The 17917-nt window shown below is 36.1% G+C and overlaps 1 protein-coding gene across 1 annotated transcript; it reads right to left on the bottom strand.

The window, feature by feature from the left end:
• Positions 1-399: 399 nt before the first annotated feature.
• Positions 400-17330, bottom strand: LOC121738704. Its single transcript, XM_042130924.1, has 5 exons — positions 17262-17330; positions 12220-12272; positions 8328-8510; positions 2064-2194; positions 400-826 (listed from the first exon to the last, which is right to left on the bottom strand). Exons 1-5 carry the CDS (start codon positions 17284-17286, stop codon positions 451-453), a joined length of 768 nt encoding a protein of 255 aa, XP_041986858.1. The 5' UTR covers positions 17287-17330; the 3' UTR covers positions 400-450.
• Between the last annotated feature and the right edge of the window lie 587 nt (positions 17331-17917).

Here is a 17917-nt window from a genome sequence, read left to right on the forward strand (position 1 = left end):
TAGCTTGGTACTACTAATAATTATATTAACTGTGACGTAGCTTAGATCCCCTATCTACCTAGGATTTTCGTATTTAAATGTTCTCATATGAAAACACTAGATGTATCCCGCAGTGTTACCCTCGTATAAATCCGTCCTTAATATAATAAATGCGAAAGTATATCTGTCTTTCTGTCTGTCTGACTGTCTCGTTTTCACGCCAAAACCGATTGTAATGAAATTTTGTACACAGAAATTCTAGAGCCTGAGAAAGGTAATAGGCTACTTTTTAACTCGAAAAAAAAGGTTGTAAGGGGCTGCTAATGTGCTGTTATGAATGTAGGTATATTACGGCAAGGTATATTACGGCCTCATTTGAATTCAAATGAGTACATACTTACACAAAACTGTATATACGAGTACATACATTTATTTCGTCCTTTCACATAAAATAATTCTTACAAAATTCCTTTAAAAACGGTAAGCGGCGACCTCACAATACGCCTCTGGCTGCCCGAGACGCTCAGCATAAGTTTGGCCGTTGAATACGAACTCCGAAAGTGGCACTGTCAAATGCACAGTGAAATCCAACGCCTTGCCGATCTTTTGCGAGCCACTCGACGTCCAAATGGCCTGACAGATCTTCGGCTCCTCCGAAAATGGATGCCTTGCCTTTATGTGCCTGTATTGCGGCCCCAAATCGTCAACAGTCATCTCTGATATAGCGCTCTTGTAACTCTTAGCGACTTCTATGGAATATTTGCAAAGGTAAAACCCGAGTTTCTTGTACCGATGCTCTTTGAGCGTGGCTAGGAACATTATCTCTAAGCTGCAGTCGACGTTGTATCTGAAAGACGTTTTATATAAGTTAATATTGAAAGAAAGTTGGAAAATGAAAGCAAAATAAGTAATAACTGATAACCAAGAGGAGATCTCGACAAGCATTAAACTTGGTAAACAGTTTGAAAATCAAATATAGTAACAAACATCTTGATTCTCGATTACGATTCACGTAAAAAAATCTATATAGATTGTATATAATAAAATTGTATATATATACAATTTTATTTGGCCGACACATCTTCTGATGTTGCGACTTGCGAGTGTCCATGGGCGCCGGTGGCTTTCCATCAGGTTCCATCGTTTACACCGTAATTTTATTTAAAAAATGTAAACCCAAACTAGCAGTTAAAAAATATCCGATCTAAATTCATGAAACTCCCCAACAGACAATTCTGTGTACTTCGAATTGGCCAGTTCGAAATTCGAATGCGTTTTATTAAAACGGGCCATCAATCTACAATGGGCGAAAATTCTCACTTCTGGAATAGAGTGGTTGAAAAAAACCGGTCAAGTGCGAGTTGGACTCGCGCACAACCGGTTTCGTACCATCATAATAATATTGTAAGGCAACATAATATAGAGATAAGTTTATTAATATAATGTTGCCATTAACGCGGGCAAAAAACGTCAAAAAAAAATTGTATCTAAGGCTTATCTTAAATACAAATAATATTATTATTGTAATAACTCACTTTTGGAATAAATTGCACCATTACTAATGTCGTAGTCTCTGATTAAACCTGATGACTTTGTGCTTTTTGTAATGAATGCGCTATTTATTCAATCGAATCGCAGATTGAACCAGATGACTGCGACACGTACATCGAAGTCTTAGTAATCGGGTCCCGTTATGGGTGATAACGAGACCGTTACCACAGTATAGCAATTATGTCATATTGCTATACTGTGCCGTTACTAAGACTTCGATGTATGTGTCGCAGTCATCTGGTTCAAACTGCGATTCGATTGAATGACTAGCGCATTCATTACAAAAAGCACAAAGTCATCTGGTTTAATCAGAGACTGCGACATTAGTAATTGTGCAATTTATTACAAAAGTGAGTAATTACAATAATAATATTATTTGTATTTAAGAGAAGCCTTAGATACAATTTTTTTTGACGTTTTTTGCCCGCGTTAATGGCAACATGATATTAATAAACCTATCTCTATATTATGTTGCCTGCATTAACGCGGTATATTACAAAAAAGCACAAAGTACGGAACCCTAAAAAACTCACTTTTGGAATAAATTGCACCTCTCGTCGACGTTCGCCATAAATTGTATAAGAGAGCGCGACGAGCCCTGTGTGCAGCGCTGCTCGGCGAAAATTTCGAAGAACGGCTTCTCTGACGTATCACCAGCTTTAACCTGTAACAGATAGTGTTTGTTTCAGTATTTACAGCGCCGCTTATGGATTTATTACTATGTTTCTTTTGTATCGGTACGTAATATCGGAACATAACAATCCATACAATATTATAAATGCGAAAGTGTGTCTGTCTGTCTGTTTGTATGTTACCTCTTCACGCCCAAACCGCTGAAACAAATTTGCTGGGTATGAAAATACTCTGAGCCCTGGGAAAATAATAATAATAATATCTATGGACGCTTCACACCACGTCAGTCTGGCCCCGTGCTAAGTACCTAAAGGACTTGTGTTACAGGTACCAGACAACGGAAATATATTTAATACTTTTATACTATACATATATTTAAGATTTTTATTATATCATACACATATTTAACACACATCCAGACCCGGGAACATTGAAAATTTTTTGTTCCGTCGGCGGGATTCGAACCCGCGACCCCCGGCTTGAGCTACCAACGCGCTCACCACTGAGCCACAGAGGTCGTCGTGGGAAATAATAATAATAGCTTCCACACCGGTTTCGGTGACGGTGGCCGGTTTCACTGAAACCAGGCCAGCTACGCAGGAGTGTGTGCGCAGTACACAAGAGCACTCTCTATTCCTTTACTCTCATAAACCAGTGGGACGGCAGACCAACACGACCAGCGAGAGATCAGGCGCAGGACCGACTTTTTACATGCCCATCCGACGCATGAATCATCTTACTTGTCAGACAATCAGGTGATCAGCCTGCATTGTCCTAACCAAACTTGGAAATAACATGTTTCCAACGCGGGAATCGAACCCACGGCCTCCGAGTCAAGAGCCGCGCTCTGTACCACTAGACCACGGAGGCGTGGGAAAGGACATAAGATAAATACTTTTTATCCTATAAAAACCGTTCACGCACGATAAACGTATTTTCGTCCAACAATGTTGTGGGCGTCATCTAGTAACTAAGTAGTTAAATAATTTAACAGTTTCATTAATTATTGCTATACTTATTTTATGTTTAGGGTTGATTGATTGACGAGGCGAGGCGAGGCGAGGCGCGGCGTGGCATTTTGTATGGATTTTACAAATTTCAATTACGTGAGATGTCTTGCGAATCTGTCAAATCCTTATAAATTTAGAAATGCATCTACGCGTCGCGTTGAGGTCTGAATCTATGGGTTGATTCAGACTACAACGCGACGAGGCGAGGCGCGGCATAAATTTGTATGAATTTGACGTCACCAATGCTACATACAGAGTGTAACAAAACGAAGTGATAATACTTTAAGGTGTGTACGTGTTCCTTTTAGAGAGTTCACTGTGAAAGTAGCAGCGCTGAAATACCGATATTTTTTCACTTTTGTATGGGCAAGCGCCCCAGCGTCACGAGTTTCCCCATACAAAAGTGAAAAAAATATTTGGTCTTTCAGCACTGCTACTTTCACACCCTAAAGTATTATCATTTAGTTTTGTTACATATCATAAAATCAGTAGTCAAGCTTGAAGATAGAATCTCTTTGGGGGAGCAGGCTACCTAAAAATAATGAAAGGTAGGTTTTAAATAAAAAAACCTGCCTTTCATTTTGTTAAAAAAATCCCAGGGAATTCCATTAATTTGCTTCATACATTTCAATCTGTTATTCATTATTGTTTATGCTCTTTGCTTTTATTTTTTATCCAATTTTCCGGGAGGCTGCTCGTGGGCAAAGAATAAAAATAAGCAAAGATTCTTTATAAATACTTTATTAATTTGGTATAAAATTGAAGCGTGTCCTTTGAATTTATTGGAGCTATCAAGATTTCGTTCGCAAGAAAGTTATTTCAAACACTTCTATTCAATCTTGTTTTGAACTCGGTTCTTTAGTACACCTTTAATCTTGTTTTTAAAGTTGGCTATCACTATCATCAGTCTGGTCTGGTTTTATATGTGGTAAAGATACGAGTTAGATACTCGGAAATTATAAGTCATAAATAGGTAACTTTGGCATGTTTCGTTAGGTACTACTTACTAGTCTTAGGGCCTGTTTCACCACTTCCTGATAAGTCACGAATAGGCTATCCACCAATTAACTTGACGGATCAAGTATGGAGAATCTGTAAAAAAATTGTAAATAGCCTATTCGGCACTTTATCAACAAGTGGTGAAACAGGCCCTTAGTAGTACATTTTCTGAAAATTGTACTTACGGGAAAACATGATTGCATTGTTCGATATAAATACACCCAAGCAGCACAAGTATATCTAGTGAAGCACTATTAGTTATTTTATAGAATTAAACTTAGTATTCTCACATAAGAGTCAATAATCCCTGAAGATATCCTGAAGATATCCTTTATACCGAGTTCAGTAAAAATGGGCACCTGTCTACACTATAATGACAAGAACAACATAAGAATTCATCATTAGATAACGATAAGAGCAATTTATATTTATGTATAGGAATATCTACAAAACTATTATAAGAACATAATAAGAGGCACATAAGAAAGGAATTAGGTTTTGTAGCCAACATTAAGATAACACCATTACGAGTACTCTACTGACGTTCTAGTGGTGAATATTTTTAAAACCACTAATAATCAAAATCAACTAGGTACATAAAAACATCAACAAGAGTTTTTTCTTTTAAAAAGCATTTCCTATTTTCTAATTTCACAGTAATTAAAAGTATTTTAAGTTAAAGATTTAATGGCGAATTGAAATCATATAATATGTATATTGTATACATACTTACTTAATTTATTTTTTGTTTCGCGCGAACGGAGGGCTCAAATTCCGTGCCAAATTTATTTTATCGTAAAAGTTGATGAAATAGTTTTAAAAAACTTATGGGCCTTTTATATTCGTAAATTTAAATGATATTTTTTTAATAAAAAATATTATTGGTGCACATTTTTTAATATATTTTGTTAAAATAAATACCTAAACAAAGTATTTTGATAAAAATTTCATTTATTTAAGTATATTTATGTTTACAAATAAATAAATCGCGTATTTTATTGTAACTATTTTTTTAGGTTTTTAACAAAATAGCGATTACTATGTTTGGTTTGGTTTTTAACGAAATGGCCTCTAGATTAAATTATCTATAAGTAAGTATTGATTAGAAGATTTACTCCTAAAATTGAGCTAAAGGTAATTTTAAGAGCATGGCAATTGGCAATCAACTTGCACTTCCACCAGAAAAAATAATCTTTCAATAGTATTATTGTTCTTAAGACCATCCTATCGTAATCTATAGAAAAAATTGGTTGTAAACTATTTTTTCTCGTAATTATCTACCAGGGTATTATCAGACTGGCGTTGGACTGGCGTAAGAAGAAGGTGTTCTGTTCGCGTTTTGGTGATTTTTCAGTGCAATACCATAGAGAACCAACATTTTTGGTGGCCTTTCTGTTTTATATTACTTATTGTCTTATTGTTAAAAATATTGTGTCTGTATAAAATTATTAGGTAGTTGCTTATTATTTTTAAAGCAAGCAAATTAAAGGCAATCTTTACTATCATTATCAGTTTGTAGTTCATAATGGTTTTCATCAAGAATCGATTTTTAAGACGGTGAATCTTCTTCGCAGCTTGATGAAAATAATTGACGATTTGTTACTGAATAGATGACTGATGAATTTGAGGGCAAAGAAAGTTGATGTGACAGTCTAGCGGTACCTTTTTAGGGTTCCGTATCCAAGGAGTAAAAACGGGACCCTATTACTAAGACTTCGTTGTCTGTCCGTCTGTCTGTCTCCAGGCTGTAATTCAAGAGCCGCTAGAGCTAGACTTCTGGAATTTTCACAGATTGTGTATTTCTGTTGCCGCTTTGACAACAAATACTGTAAACAAAATAAAATTAATATTTATTTAAGTATACCCATATAACATACGTGATTTTTTTGGCCTTTTTGTCTCGTAGTCCATAATGGCACTTAAAATTTTTACAGAATCCTCAAATATTACTTTAACAACTTTAATAATTGATACTAAAATTCTACTAAAATTAAAATAAAATAAAAATAAAGGGGTGCTCCCGATACAAAAGAAAAATCACAATTTTTGGCCTATTTTTTTCTCTATGTATAATGGTACGGAACCCTTCGTACGAGAATCTGACTTGCACTTGGACGCTTTTTATACTTTTCCACTTTTCTCCGAAAGCCTTGTCTTTCTAATATTATATATCTCCTGCTTTCTTCATGCTTGCAGAACGCTGTCCTTTATATACTTATAATACTCTTAAAATAAAATGTTTAAAGCCTAAGTTCCCTAATGAAGGAGGAAACAATACTTTCATTAGAGTATACACTATTGAGTATCTAGTCAATGATTCTATTAAGTATAGACTTAAAAAAGTGCCTAACAAATCCATCTAAAAACCTTTTTGATTACTTTTAGAGTAATTGTTCTACAAATAATTTCAATTCTTAAAAAGTATTTGTGATAATAAGTATATAGATTAATTGAACTACAGCAGCGCTTGTAAGTAACAGAGCAAATTTTTTTTTTTTTTTTTTTATGAAATAAGGGGGCAAACGAGCAAACGGGTCACCTGATGGAAAGCAACTTCCGTCGCCCATGGACACTCGCAGCATCAGAAGAGCTGCGGGTGCGTTGCCGGCCTTTTAAGAGGGAATAGGGTAATAGGGGAGGGTAGGGATGGGAAGGGGAGGGAATAGGGGAGGGTAGGGATGGGAAGGGGAGGGAATAGGGGAGGGTAGGGAAGGAAATAGGGTAGGGGATTGGGCCTCCGGTAAACTCACTCACTCGGCGAAACACAGCGCAAGCGCTGTTTCACGCCGGTTTTCTGTGAGAACGTGGTATTTCTCCGGTCGAGCCGGCCCATTCGTGCCGAAGCATGGCTCTCCCACGTATAGCATGGCTCTCCCACGTATATAGTCCATAACAAATCAATTTTCTCTTAACTCAGTGTAATGAACCAATAAAGGTTTTAAAACAAAGAATACTAGATTTTTTTTCTATTAGAAACTTAGTTCTTATTTACCAATGTCTATTTTGTCTATAAAAAAGCCATGATTAGTACTCCTAAAGTATAAATAGATTTAAGGCGTCTGAAGTGTGCTACTTGGGCTATAATCAAACAATTTAATCCTGTAACTCAAGTAAACTCAAGTCTCACGTTGCATCCATAATATTACTAATTAAGTAATTAATGTTGAATTTACAATTATAGCATCATTAATATTGTAATGAGCACGTATTATTATAACTAGTTGTTTGACCGAGCTTTGCTCGGTATCCGATGAAAATGACATTTTCTAGAAATGATTCCTAGCTAGATCGATTTATCGCCCCCGAAACCCCCTACATACTGAATTTCATGAAAATTGTTGGAGCCGATTCCGAGATTCCAATTATTATATATAATTACATATACAAGAATTGCTCGTTTAAAGATATTAGATATTATAATGAAATATTATATAACGATTAGCTTAGTAGTAATAATTAATCAGAGCATGTATTTTTTTTTTTTTACGGGCTTTGGCCCACCACACATTCCCACCACTGTATCTCCTGTGTCGCCAGGATTGACAGCGGTATCCAACCACGAAAACCCTTTGATATGATCTCAGGGAGCCCGAGGGACATGCTAAAGCTGTCTTGGGACCCGCAACGAAATTAATCAGAAGAAAATAGGAGGAGTAGGAAGAATTCCAGATTCCCTCCCCATATAAAGCGGGAGACAGCACAAGGTTGCAGTGACCGAAAGTCAAAGAACTGGAAGGGGGAAGCACCACGGGAATTAACGTTAATAATAATAGTGACTACTACGCTAGAGCTAAATTAATTTATTGTGTTAGACTGTTGCCAGTAGTAATTGTGATAAAAACGCTTGAAGGCACGGAAGTTCCTAGCGCTGTCCACGAGATCATGTATGATTTAACAATATCAATATTTAAATGCCACCGTTACAAAAAGTGGTTCCACTTTGGCAGTGCCAGCGGAAGTGGAAGATGAAACACCAGAGAGGATTCATACATTTTCGCCGCTATTTTAAATAATGCATTACATACTAATAATTGCTTGTGATTTTGCGACGCAGCGGCCAAACCGCTCGTTTGCGCGAACGCATACAAATCCAGTCTGGGAAAGGCTGCTTCAGGGCTGCTTATAAAATAATTCACTTCAACAGCAAAATCCAACCTGTATCTTGTTGAAGGCCACCGCAGTGACTTCCTCCGTGTCATTGTCAATGACCACCAGGGATACTCCGTCCAGTGCAGCATCAGCGCACAGCTCCAGCAGCTCCTCCGTGGCCACCGGATTCTTGTTCACCTCAGACCCTCTGCTGATGTACTCATCCTGACAGAAGGACTCTCGTATCACCTGGAATTGATAAACGGTCGTTTTAGAGGACATTTATGAGAAATTAAGGGCCTAAATATTATGTCTTTAAGTGTTAAGGCAATGAGTTTTAGGTTATCCTCCATTTTGCAATAGTAATGAGTACTGAGTAGTCTTAAATAAAATAGATATTATTATATGTAAGTAACTCATTTAAAGTATTCTATCTCCGTCAAACATAGCAACAACTATCTTTTGGAAACTGTTGTAGAAAAGGTTAAAACGACAATTTAGTAAATTGTAAACAATTATAGAAATGTATTACTGGTTATTTTTGGTAAATGTTCGAGGTACATAGTGTATTCTATATTTTTTCAGCAAGGTGTAGCTGTGTACGATGTTTTAAATTACAAAAATATCATATAATGTAGCTCGGTTAATTACTAGCTATTTATCTCTTTGTAATTTTGTTGTCAAGGCAAGAGCTGCTGATGAAGGTCGTTTTTTATTTGAAGTCAAGACCACTGATATTATTCTTATTTTTGTGCTAATAGGAACTTGGACAAAATTGGACAATAAATATTATATTAATTTCATTTATATTAACTACCGCTAAGAACAAAATTCTGTATAATTATTGTGAAATACACATTATGAGTAGTATAAACGCTAACTTAAAGATATTTTTAAAACGTAACCGCTAAGTAACGTGTGTGATGTAAGAGTAGGTTCACACAGCACAATCCTGCACGTTTTTTTGCAGTATACGTCTTTTAACATTCATATGCCGATTGTACTGTAACAAGTCGCGTGCAGTCAGTGACGGATTAACCCTTAACCAAATTAAGCAATTGCCTAGGGCATCACATCTGAGATCTGAAGGGGCACCATGAGAGGAAGCACAAAAAAATATGTCCTTAGGGCACGTTCACGTCTCACTTTCACGTCACCAAAAACCACATCAAAAAAAGTTTTCAGGAATAAACTATTGTTTTTAAGCGGCAAAAGTTTAAAGACCGATTCTAGTTGACATAGTACAGATAGGGGGGGCCACAGGCATGGATTGCTTAGGGCATCAAGTAGCCTTAATCCGTCACTGCGTGCAGTACAATCAACGTGTGTATGGTTCTATATGGTTCTATATACATTGTATACGCCACTATTTACTGCAGAAAAACGTGCAGGAATCGTGCAGGATTGTGCCGTGTGAGCCAAGCCTAATAGTTAATACATCATAGTACAAGTTGCAGCAAGTAACAAAAGCACTGTAAAATGTACGATTCCAGTGCAGAACCCAGATATTATTGTTTAGAATAGAGCCAAAATCCAGTAACGCGGTATAAACTATGATGATGATCAACGATAACGACCCAACGTAGTAAACACAATTGCATAAGAAATAATATTATGAAACAAAGTAGTCTAGAGATTCTAGAAAAGTAAGAAAGATACTTGAAAAAGTATAGAATACAGTAAAATAGTTAGGAATATTGGCCGCGAGAACTCGCAAGTGTTGCAAAACATTTTATACAACTCTTTGAGCGAGATCCACAAAGAAATTCCGCCATATTCTTATTATGTATTTCATAAAACTAGACAAAACGGGAACTCAACAAGTATTGAGGAAGAGTAGCATATAAAATGTATAGAGTTTTTAAAACGTAAAAGTATGTATTGCAATGCATTGCAGAGTTGCATTTTAGCAGAAAGGTTTCGAAACTAGTTTAAAATGCATTCTTACTGATATTATAAATGTGAAAGTGTACCGCTGAACTAATTTTAATAAAAGGAGAATGCCCAAAGGTGGTACCAAAAAGTTTATGCATCAAGAAAAAAAAATAGTAATTATTTTTCGAATTTTTTACGCATTAATTGCACGTAATTATTATTACACACCAGGAATCCAATTCTTGCCCCGGAATTTAAATGAAAGATTAAAAATTATTAAATGACTCCCTCCACATTCAGTTATAGTGATGTAGTGCATTATTAGAAACACATCAAATAATATTATATTGTAACAATATCGAGTCATTCGACAAGCACTTATTGCAATCGTTATTCCAAAAAATATTATTTGCTTTAATATACAATGTGGAGATATTTTGAGTCCCGGGAAAGGACACAGGATACTTTTTATCCAAGAAACAAGGAGTTGCTGGCGTCATACTATACTAGTTTAAACTAATTCGGACCGAAGTTAGAAGTGATGCTGAAATATTTCAGAATTAGATAGTCAGGTATTTCACACCAATACGTTCACTGCCATTCAAGTGTCACTTTGCATGCAGTTGAAAAGAAAACTAATGCTTTTGGAACTTATAAAAAAGTCTTCTTATTCTAAGTATCCTAGTTTGAAAGCAGCAGCGGACAAAGTCACGCGCAAAAGTAAATCTAGGGGTTGATTCAGACCGCAACGCAACGCGTAGATGCATTTCTAAATTTATATGGATTTGACAGATTCGCAAGACGTCATGCCCGTTTTCACCTATATTTTCAAAATATACGTCACCTAAGTTTTACGGGCTTGTCAACCCATCCCCTAAATTATAATGGTTTAGGTGTCACTTAAACGTCGGTGAAAACAAAACTTGCGTTAGGTGCCCCTGGCTTATGGGACACCTAAATTTTAGGTGTTGTTGGTGAAAACGGGCATCACGCAATTGAAATCTGTCAAATCCATACAAATTTATGCCGCGCCGCGCCTCGCCTCATCGCGTTGCGGTGAGGATTGACCCTAAGATGAATGTTTCATAATCCATTTTAATACCTATTTTAAGCTACATCAAATGTATCATAAATTAAATTATAATACTTAACCCATCAATCCCCAAGCGGGAGCCGGCTGCCGCATAGCAATTGAAAATCTATTCCGTCTGCTATACCCACGATGGAGGTGCTACGCTTATAAAGGCTTAGAATTGTATAAGTTCCTAATTCCTATGCAATTTCCACCAAATTCTCGCTACAAAAGATTTTCATTTAATTAGAGAATCAGGGAACGCTCCCGAAACTTTGAGTAGAATGCATAAATGCAGTAACTATTTAAACTACTAATACTCTTATGGCACTATAGTCTTAAGACATCGAAATACCATCCTATAGAACGATAACTCATACAATAGACCGTTCAAAATTTGAACATCTTAAGGGCCTGTTTCACCACTTCCTGATAAAGTGCCGGATAGGCTATCCACGAGTCACGACTTATTTGACAGATTCTCCATACTCAGACTCTGTCTCTGTCTGTCAAGTTAAGTGGTGGATAGCCTATCCGGCACTTATCAGGAAATTATGAAACAGCCTCTAAAAGAAATATTTTGTCATAATGACCTTACATTATCCGTAAAACTTTTTATTTCAATAATTGAAGTTTAATCATCAATATCTTCGAGTGCGGCGATAAAGCAATAAAACAAAAAAATATGTATATACATATTTTTTTGTTTTATTGCTTTAGGTTATATTATGTTTTAAGAATTTTGTGAGGAGGTTATATTATGTTCCTTTATAGGAATAAAGGAACATAATATAACCTCCTCACAAAATTCTTAATTAAATTTATAATTTAATAATTAAAAACTAAATTTAAAAAAATACCTATTCAAGGGAAAAAAACAAAATTTTTGCCAACTTTCGCTCTTTATACGGTACGGTACGGAACCCTACCTACGCGAGATCGACTCGCATTAGACCGATTTTATTTTATTTTGTTCCTTTTCCATAGGTATGGTATTTCAATGAGTCTTACTCGCAGAGCCCCGGCGAACGAAGCGGGTGACAACGACTCGAGCCTGTATTTACCTGGAACAAATAATTAGGTATTTAGACGCTCTATAACGTTAGTTGCTCTATGTGCTGAAATAGAGAAAAGAGTTCTTTATGATTGATACATAAAACTATAGTTTGGTAGTTATAGCGTCACGAGTCACGACGAGACCAAAGAGACATTCTCTTTGGTCTCGTCGCGACTCGTGACGATGACGATAATCACTAACGCGACGTAGACGTGTGGCTAAGGTTGGGTTAAACGAGGGTTGCACCAACTAGCTTTAACTATAAGTAACTTTAAGGCTGATTCTCCAAACCGCAAAATTTACCCGCAGAGTTAGATATGTAGACCTTTGTATTTTTTTCATAGTAATATAAGGTGTGATCTAACTGGGCCACTTAGGTTCTGTAGAAAAACTTAATTGTAAATATAATTAAAATTAATTTAAAGGTCGAAAAATTGATTCCCTGGACGTGTCCTGTCCCCAGAATTCACTATAAATTCCCAAAAAAATCCCACAAATACGATGAAATTCTAATTTCAAAGTAAATAAGTCGTAAGAGTATATTCAAAATATTTATGAAACAATTGTATATAAACGTATATATCATTATATAAATAGAAAAAGTCATTTTAAGATTTGTCCTGGCTCACATAGTGATTCCCTATACGCTTCACTTGGAGGCTCGTACCTCCCTAGTAATAAGAAGCACGTGGATGCGGGTGCGCAGAGCGGGAGGTTCGGTAGCCCTCTAAACATCATGGAAGGAGGTCACACAATTCGTTGCTCCATTTCCGAGTTGCAAAGGAAAATATCTGATTCCCTCAACCTTGGTTCCTTACACAATTGATTCCCTATTCGCTAATTACAATGTCATTTCCAAAGTTTGCTTAGACACGATGTAAACGACGATAATGAGTATGGTTTTTAGTTAGACTATTTATTGTTTAACCTACATGCACAGTTTTTGTACACCTCAGGAAAAATTAACTTTTTATTGATTCCCTCTACATACATTTTGATGATTCCCTGGGTATTTTAAGTAGGGAATCAAAATATTTTACATTTATTTACCTCATTGGTAATTATCTGTTTATTTTCACTAAAACAAATTACATTATCTTCATATACTGATACAAATAAATGACACCAATAAGTAAAATATAAAAAAAAAAAATTCTTAAAGTCAAAATATTTCAAATAAATTCATTTTCCGTTCATTGTATTTAGTTTTAACGAACAAGTTTAGTTTGAACACAATTTTATACATGTTTATATTTAAATTGAACATGTTTATTTAGCTGAAAAAGCTTTTTTCTATTAGCTTTGTTGATTCCCTAGATAAGAAAAATTTAAATCAAAATATCTTCTAAAATTGTGAAGTGAAAAAGGGACCAAATAGATAATTATTTTTATAATTCACTTGAGAATAATATGCGATTATTGATTTTAAAAAATATGCAGAAATAAAAATGTTCCAGGGAATCAACTAAATAATCCAAATCCGGAGAAATGCCCTTAACTACAATGCAAAATGTGAAATCTTTGGTTAAAGTTAAACATGGGCGCCATTAAAACGCCATATTTAATCATAACCCTATGGTTATGATTAAATATGGCGTCTTAATGGCGTCCATGTTTAACTGCATTTAACGTGCATTTAAAACCTTGTCGAGCTCTATAGCTCGACAAGGTTTTAAATGCACGTGGTGAAAAAAGGAACTAACGCTGTCATCATACAAAAACGCCATTTTTGACAGTTCTCCTTTACCAGCAGCGCTCCCGCCCACGTTCATTTATAACCTTGTTGGTCCAGCTGTCATCTGTCAATTTCTCCGGTCAAAGTTAAGGTTAAAGTTAAACTTAAATTTTGCCATAACTATAACCATAACTTTAACTTTAACCACGCCTCTGGTGCAACCCAACCTAAGTGTTATGTGGTCATGACTCATAGCCGAGATATCTCATGGCACTTTCGATGCTAATGTCAAATTCCATACATTTTTGACATCTAACTTCGCTATCGAAACTGATAAAACGACTAGCCATGTAACAAGGACGGGGGAGGGGTCAGAAAATCACGAAATTCGTGTTAAATATTTTTTTGATGATTAACCTAAGCGACTAATTGTTTTGACAAGAATATTATTGTAGTTAATATGCTATTTTGGTCGATTAAAAATAAAACAAGAAACCAGAACAGCTGAAAAAATCAGCCAAGTGCGATTTGACTCGCCTTCATGGGCGAATCAAATCGCACTTTATACGCTTTTAGTTTATACGTGTCAAAGTTTATACGTGGGAGAGCCATGCTTCGGCACGAATGGGCCGGCTCGACCGGAGAAATACCACGTTCTCACAGAAAACCGGCGTGAAACAGCGCTTGCGCTGTGTTTCGCCGAGTGAGTGAGTTTACCGGAGGCCCAATCCCCTACCCTATTCCCTTTCCTACCCTCCCCTATTCCCTTCCTTCCCATCCCTACCCTCCCCTATTACCCTATTCCCTCTTCAAAGGCCGGCAACGCACCTGCAACTCTTCTGATGCTGCGAGTGTCCATGGGTGACGGAAGTTGCTTTCCATCATGTGACCCGTTTGCTCGTTTGCCCCATTAAAGGGTTCCGAAGCAGCAATGAGGTTTATTTTTGTGAAATTAAACGGTTTCTATTTATTTTTCTGTTGATTTAATGAAAGTTAAATTAAGGTTTACCTACCATTTATGATGTATAAAAAAACTACTTGCTACATCTCGTTCGCACCAATTTTCGTTGGTAGTTTTTATAATAATGTACATCATCTATACTTCTATACTATAATATTATAAATGCGACAGTATCTCTGTCTGTCTGTCTCGCTTTCACGCCAAAACTACCGAACCGATTGTAATGAAATTTTGTATACCGATAGTCTAAAGCCTGAAAAAGGACATGGGATACTTTTTTACTGGAAAAAAGGGTTGTAAAAGGCGTAAATTCAAATTAAGTTAGTTACAAAAATTTCATAATAAATGTCGCCGTGCGTCTCCTACATCGCGCTGACGATTGCTCAAACGTCTTTACTCTTTATATAAGACGTGGTTAGGGGTATCATCTTACATATTTTGGGTTTCGATTTTTTCGATTGTTATTTCTTTTTTACGTTTTTAAATAACTCAGTATAACACTTTATCTATGCAGTGACATAACCTTAAACCTATCAAGTGTCAATGATTAATAGATTATGGGTAAAGTTGTGTAATTGGGGGGCTAAATAAGCTTTAAAATTTGGCATAAAATATAAAGTTTAATTAAAAAAAAAAAATATTATGTGCACACTGCACATCTGTTTTGATTTAAGGGGTACCAGGATTATTTATAAAATCTTTTGACACCAATTTTGTTGACATCGCGCGCTATAAACTGAAGTCCACGCGGACGAAGTCGCGGGCAACAGCTAGTAATTCATAACCCGTCGATGGTGGAAAAACGAGACACAATAGAATTTCTATTGTGTCTCGGTCACCGGTGACCGTATTGGGCTTGATGAAATAATATATTATGTTTTCAGAATTATCATGCAGGGATTTTAGAAGTTAGAGGGGTTTGTTTGTTTCAGTTGTACCTTAATGGGGACCCCTAAAATTTTATATCAAAATCTTAATGCAGTTTACAGACTTCATCTATTTACGAAGTTTCAATAGTTTATAAGGGTTGGCATTTGAATCATGCATTATAGGTAGAGGGGCGAGAACGGTGGCATTTTATAGAGGTTAGTTACCCCTTTCAAATGACACCTGATTTTTGTCTAGGAGATGCATAGTTTTTTTTTAATACGTGTTTGAAGTTACATGTGACGGAACGTTTTTTTTTGTTATCATGTCTTTAATATTAATTTTTCACTATAGTTACGTTTTGTTTTATGCGTAATTTGTTGTAAAATGTATTTAAGTGTCATAAAAATAAGAACAGCATACAATTCTTAGGTAATGAATTATAGCAATGCATTACTCCGTGCTGGCCCAATACGACTTGGTTGGGTTAGGTTAGATGCCATCGTGCGCCTTAGCCATCGTGGTTATTTTTTTGTGAACCACCCAGAAATAGGTGCCCCGCGTAACGGGGCTCCGTCGACTAATAATTGAAGCCAGTTGTTATATAATATATCTATAAAAAATACAGGTTGTGCAATTAGACCTTTAGTTAGTTTGCCAGGGTGCAAATAAGTGCCTTTTATAAGTCCACTAATTTGGTTGTTTTATTGAACATAACCTCAAAAACTAAAAAAAAAAATTCTTGGTAACTACTGATTTCCTAACTTTAGGGAGGGGGTAGGGGGTTTCCCCGTTGCCCCCCTCCCCTCCCCCCTCCTTTCCCGCCCCCTCCCTATAATGCGTAATTCAAATGCAACCCCGTTTATAATATAGCTCTCATACTTTCGGAGAAAACATACGGACGGACAGACAGACATACAGACATGACGAATCTATAAGGATTCCGTTTTTTGACATTTGGCTACGGAATACAATAAGTATCAATTGATCCATAAGGTCACTGGTTCCAAATAGTTTAATGACCGATACTGTTGTTTAAATACATTATTAATTTGTTGATAGTATCTAACTTGGAACACAAATATCAAACAAAAACTAGTTAACAACAGAAGCTTAAAATAAACATTAAATAAAAACAATTAAATGCGATATTGATAACATCCGTTTATTTTAACGGAAGAACAAGTTTTGTCATGGAAACAGTTTGCACAAAAGAAGTATGATTTTAACCATAATGAACATTATGACAATTTAGCACCATTACTTCTATTTGGTACCATGGTCCATGACATCGAAGCTTAGTCTAGTACCTTAGACTCGTGACCGGGGTGAATAAGGTCGAATAGTACCTACGCCGACTTGCCGGCATACTTTTACAATAGGAATAGCCTGTATTATTGTATTTTGTAGATTGTTGCTATGCCTAACTCGGATTGTTTTTTATTTGGTAATTCGCAAAAAAATTAGGGCAAAATCTAACCAAATAGACTTACCATCAGGTGTAGAAAACCATAACATTTTGATATTATCACTTATCACAGACAACACATGCGCACGCGCCGCTCTCTGCACTGACACTGAGATAACTTCATTGATATTATAATTTATTATTTTGTCGTAGATATTTTAACACACTACATGGTAACAAGAAGACGATATTTGCTTTATTTTTGTTGGAAAAGCTGATACTTCCCCAATTCTGTTGATACCAATATCTTTAGGATTTCTCGCTCTATCGACTCGCATGGGGCTCACTTTTTTTGGTAAAAAAGTGGGCCCCGTGCGAGGGAAGAAGAACCGGTGGTAGGCATCATGTAGTATCAACATTCTGAAAGCGTTTTCTTAACCCTCGGTTGGTCGCGTGGGGTCTTTAAAAGCCCGGAGTTTGCGAAATCGAGAAAAAAATATATTTAAATTAATCCTAGCAACTCCGCTCTTTAGGTAGCTTCCTAAAAGGAATTATATTTCTATATAATTGCCACTAATCTGAGCTCGCGTGCATGTATTATGTTTTACAGATGTGTTTATTCACGCTGGGGTCTTTAAAGACCCCAGGTGACCAACCGCGTAACTAAATTCGATTTGATATTTTCATACAGTTTTCACGCTGTAATGGGTTTCTTTTGTGATTTTCCTTGTATTTTAATAA

The sequence above is a fragment of the Aricia agestis genome, chromosome Z, assembly GCF_905147365.1.
Source record: "Aricia agestis chromosome Z, ilAriAges1.1, whole genome shotgun sequence".
NCBI lineage: Eukaryota > Metazoa > Arthropoda > Insecta > Lepidoptera > Lycaenidae > Aricia > Aricia agestis.

Coding starts and splice junctions, on each gene's coding strand:
- LOC121738704 (XM_042130924.1), bottom strand. CDS start 17,286: ATGTTATGGTTTTCTACACCTGATG. Junction 2,195..8,327: donor TGGCCTTCAACAAGATACAG/GTTGGATTTTGC, acceptor TATCTGTTACAG/GTTAAAGCTGGTGATACGTC. Junction 827..2,063: donor AGGTGCAATTTATTCCAAAA/GTGAGTTTTTTA, acceptor AACGTCTTTCAG/ATACAACGTCGACTGCAGCT.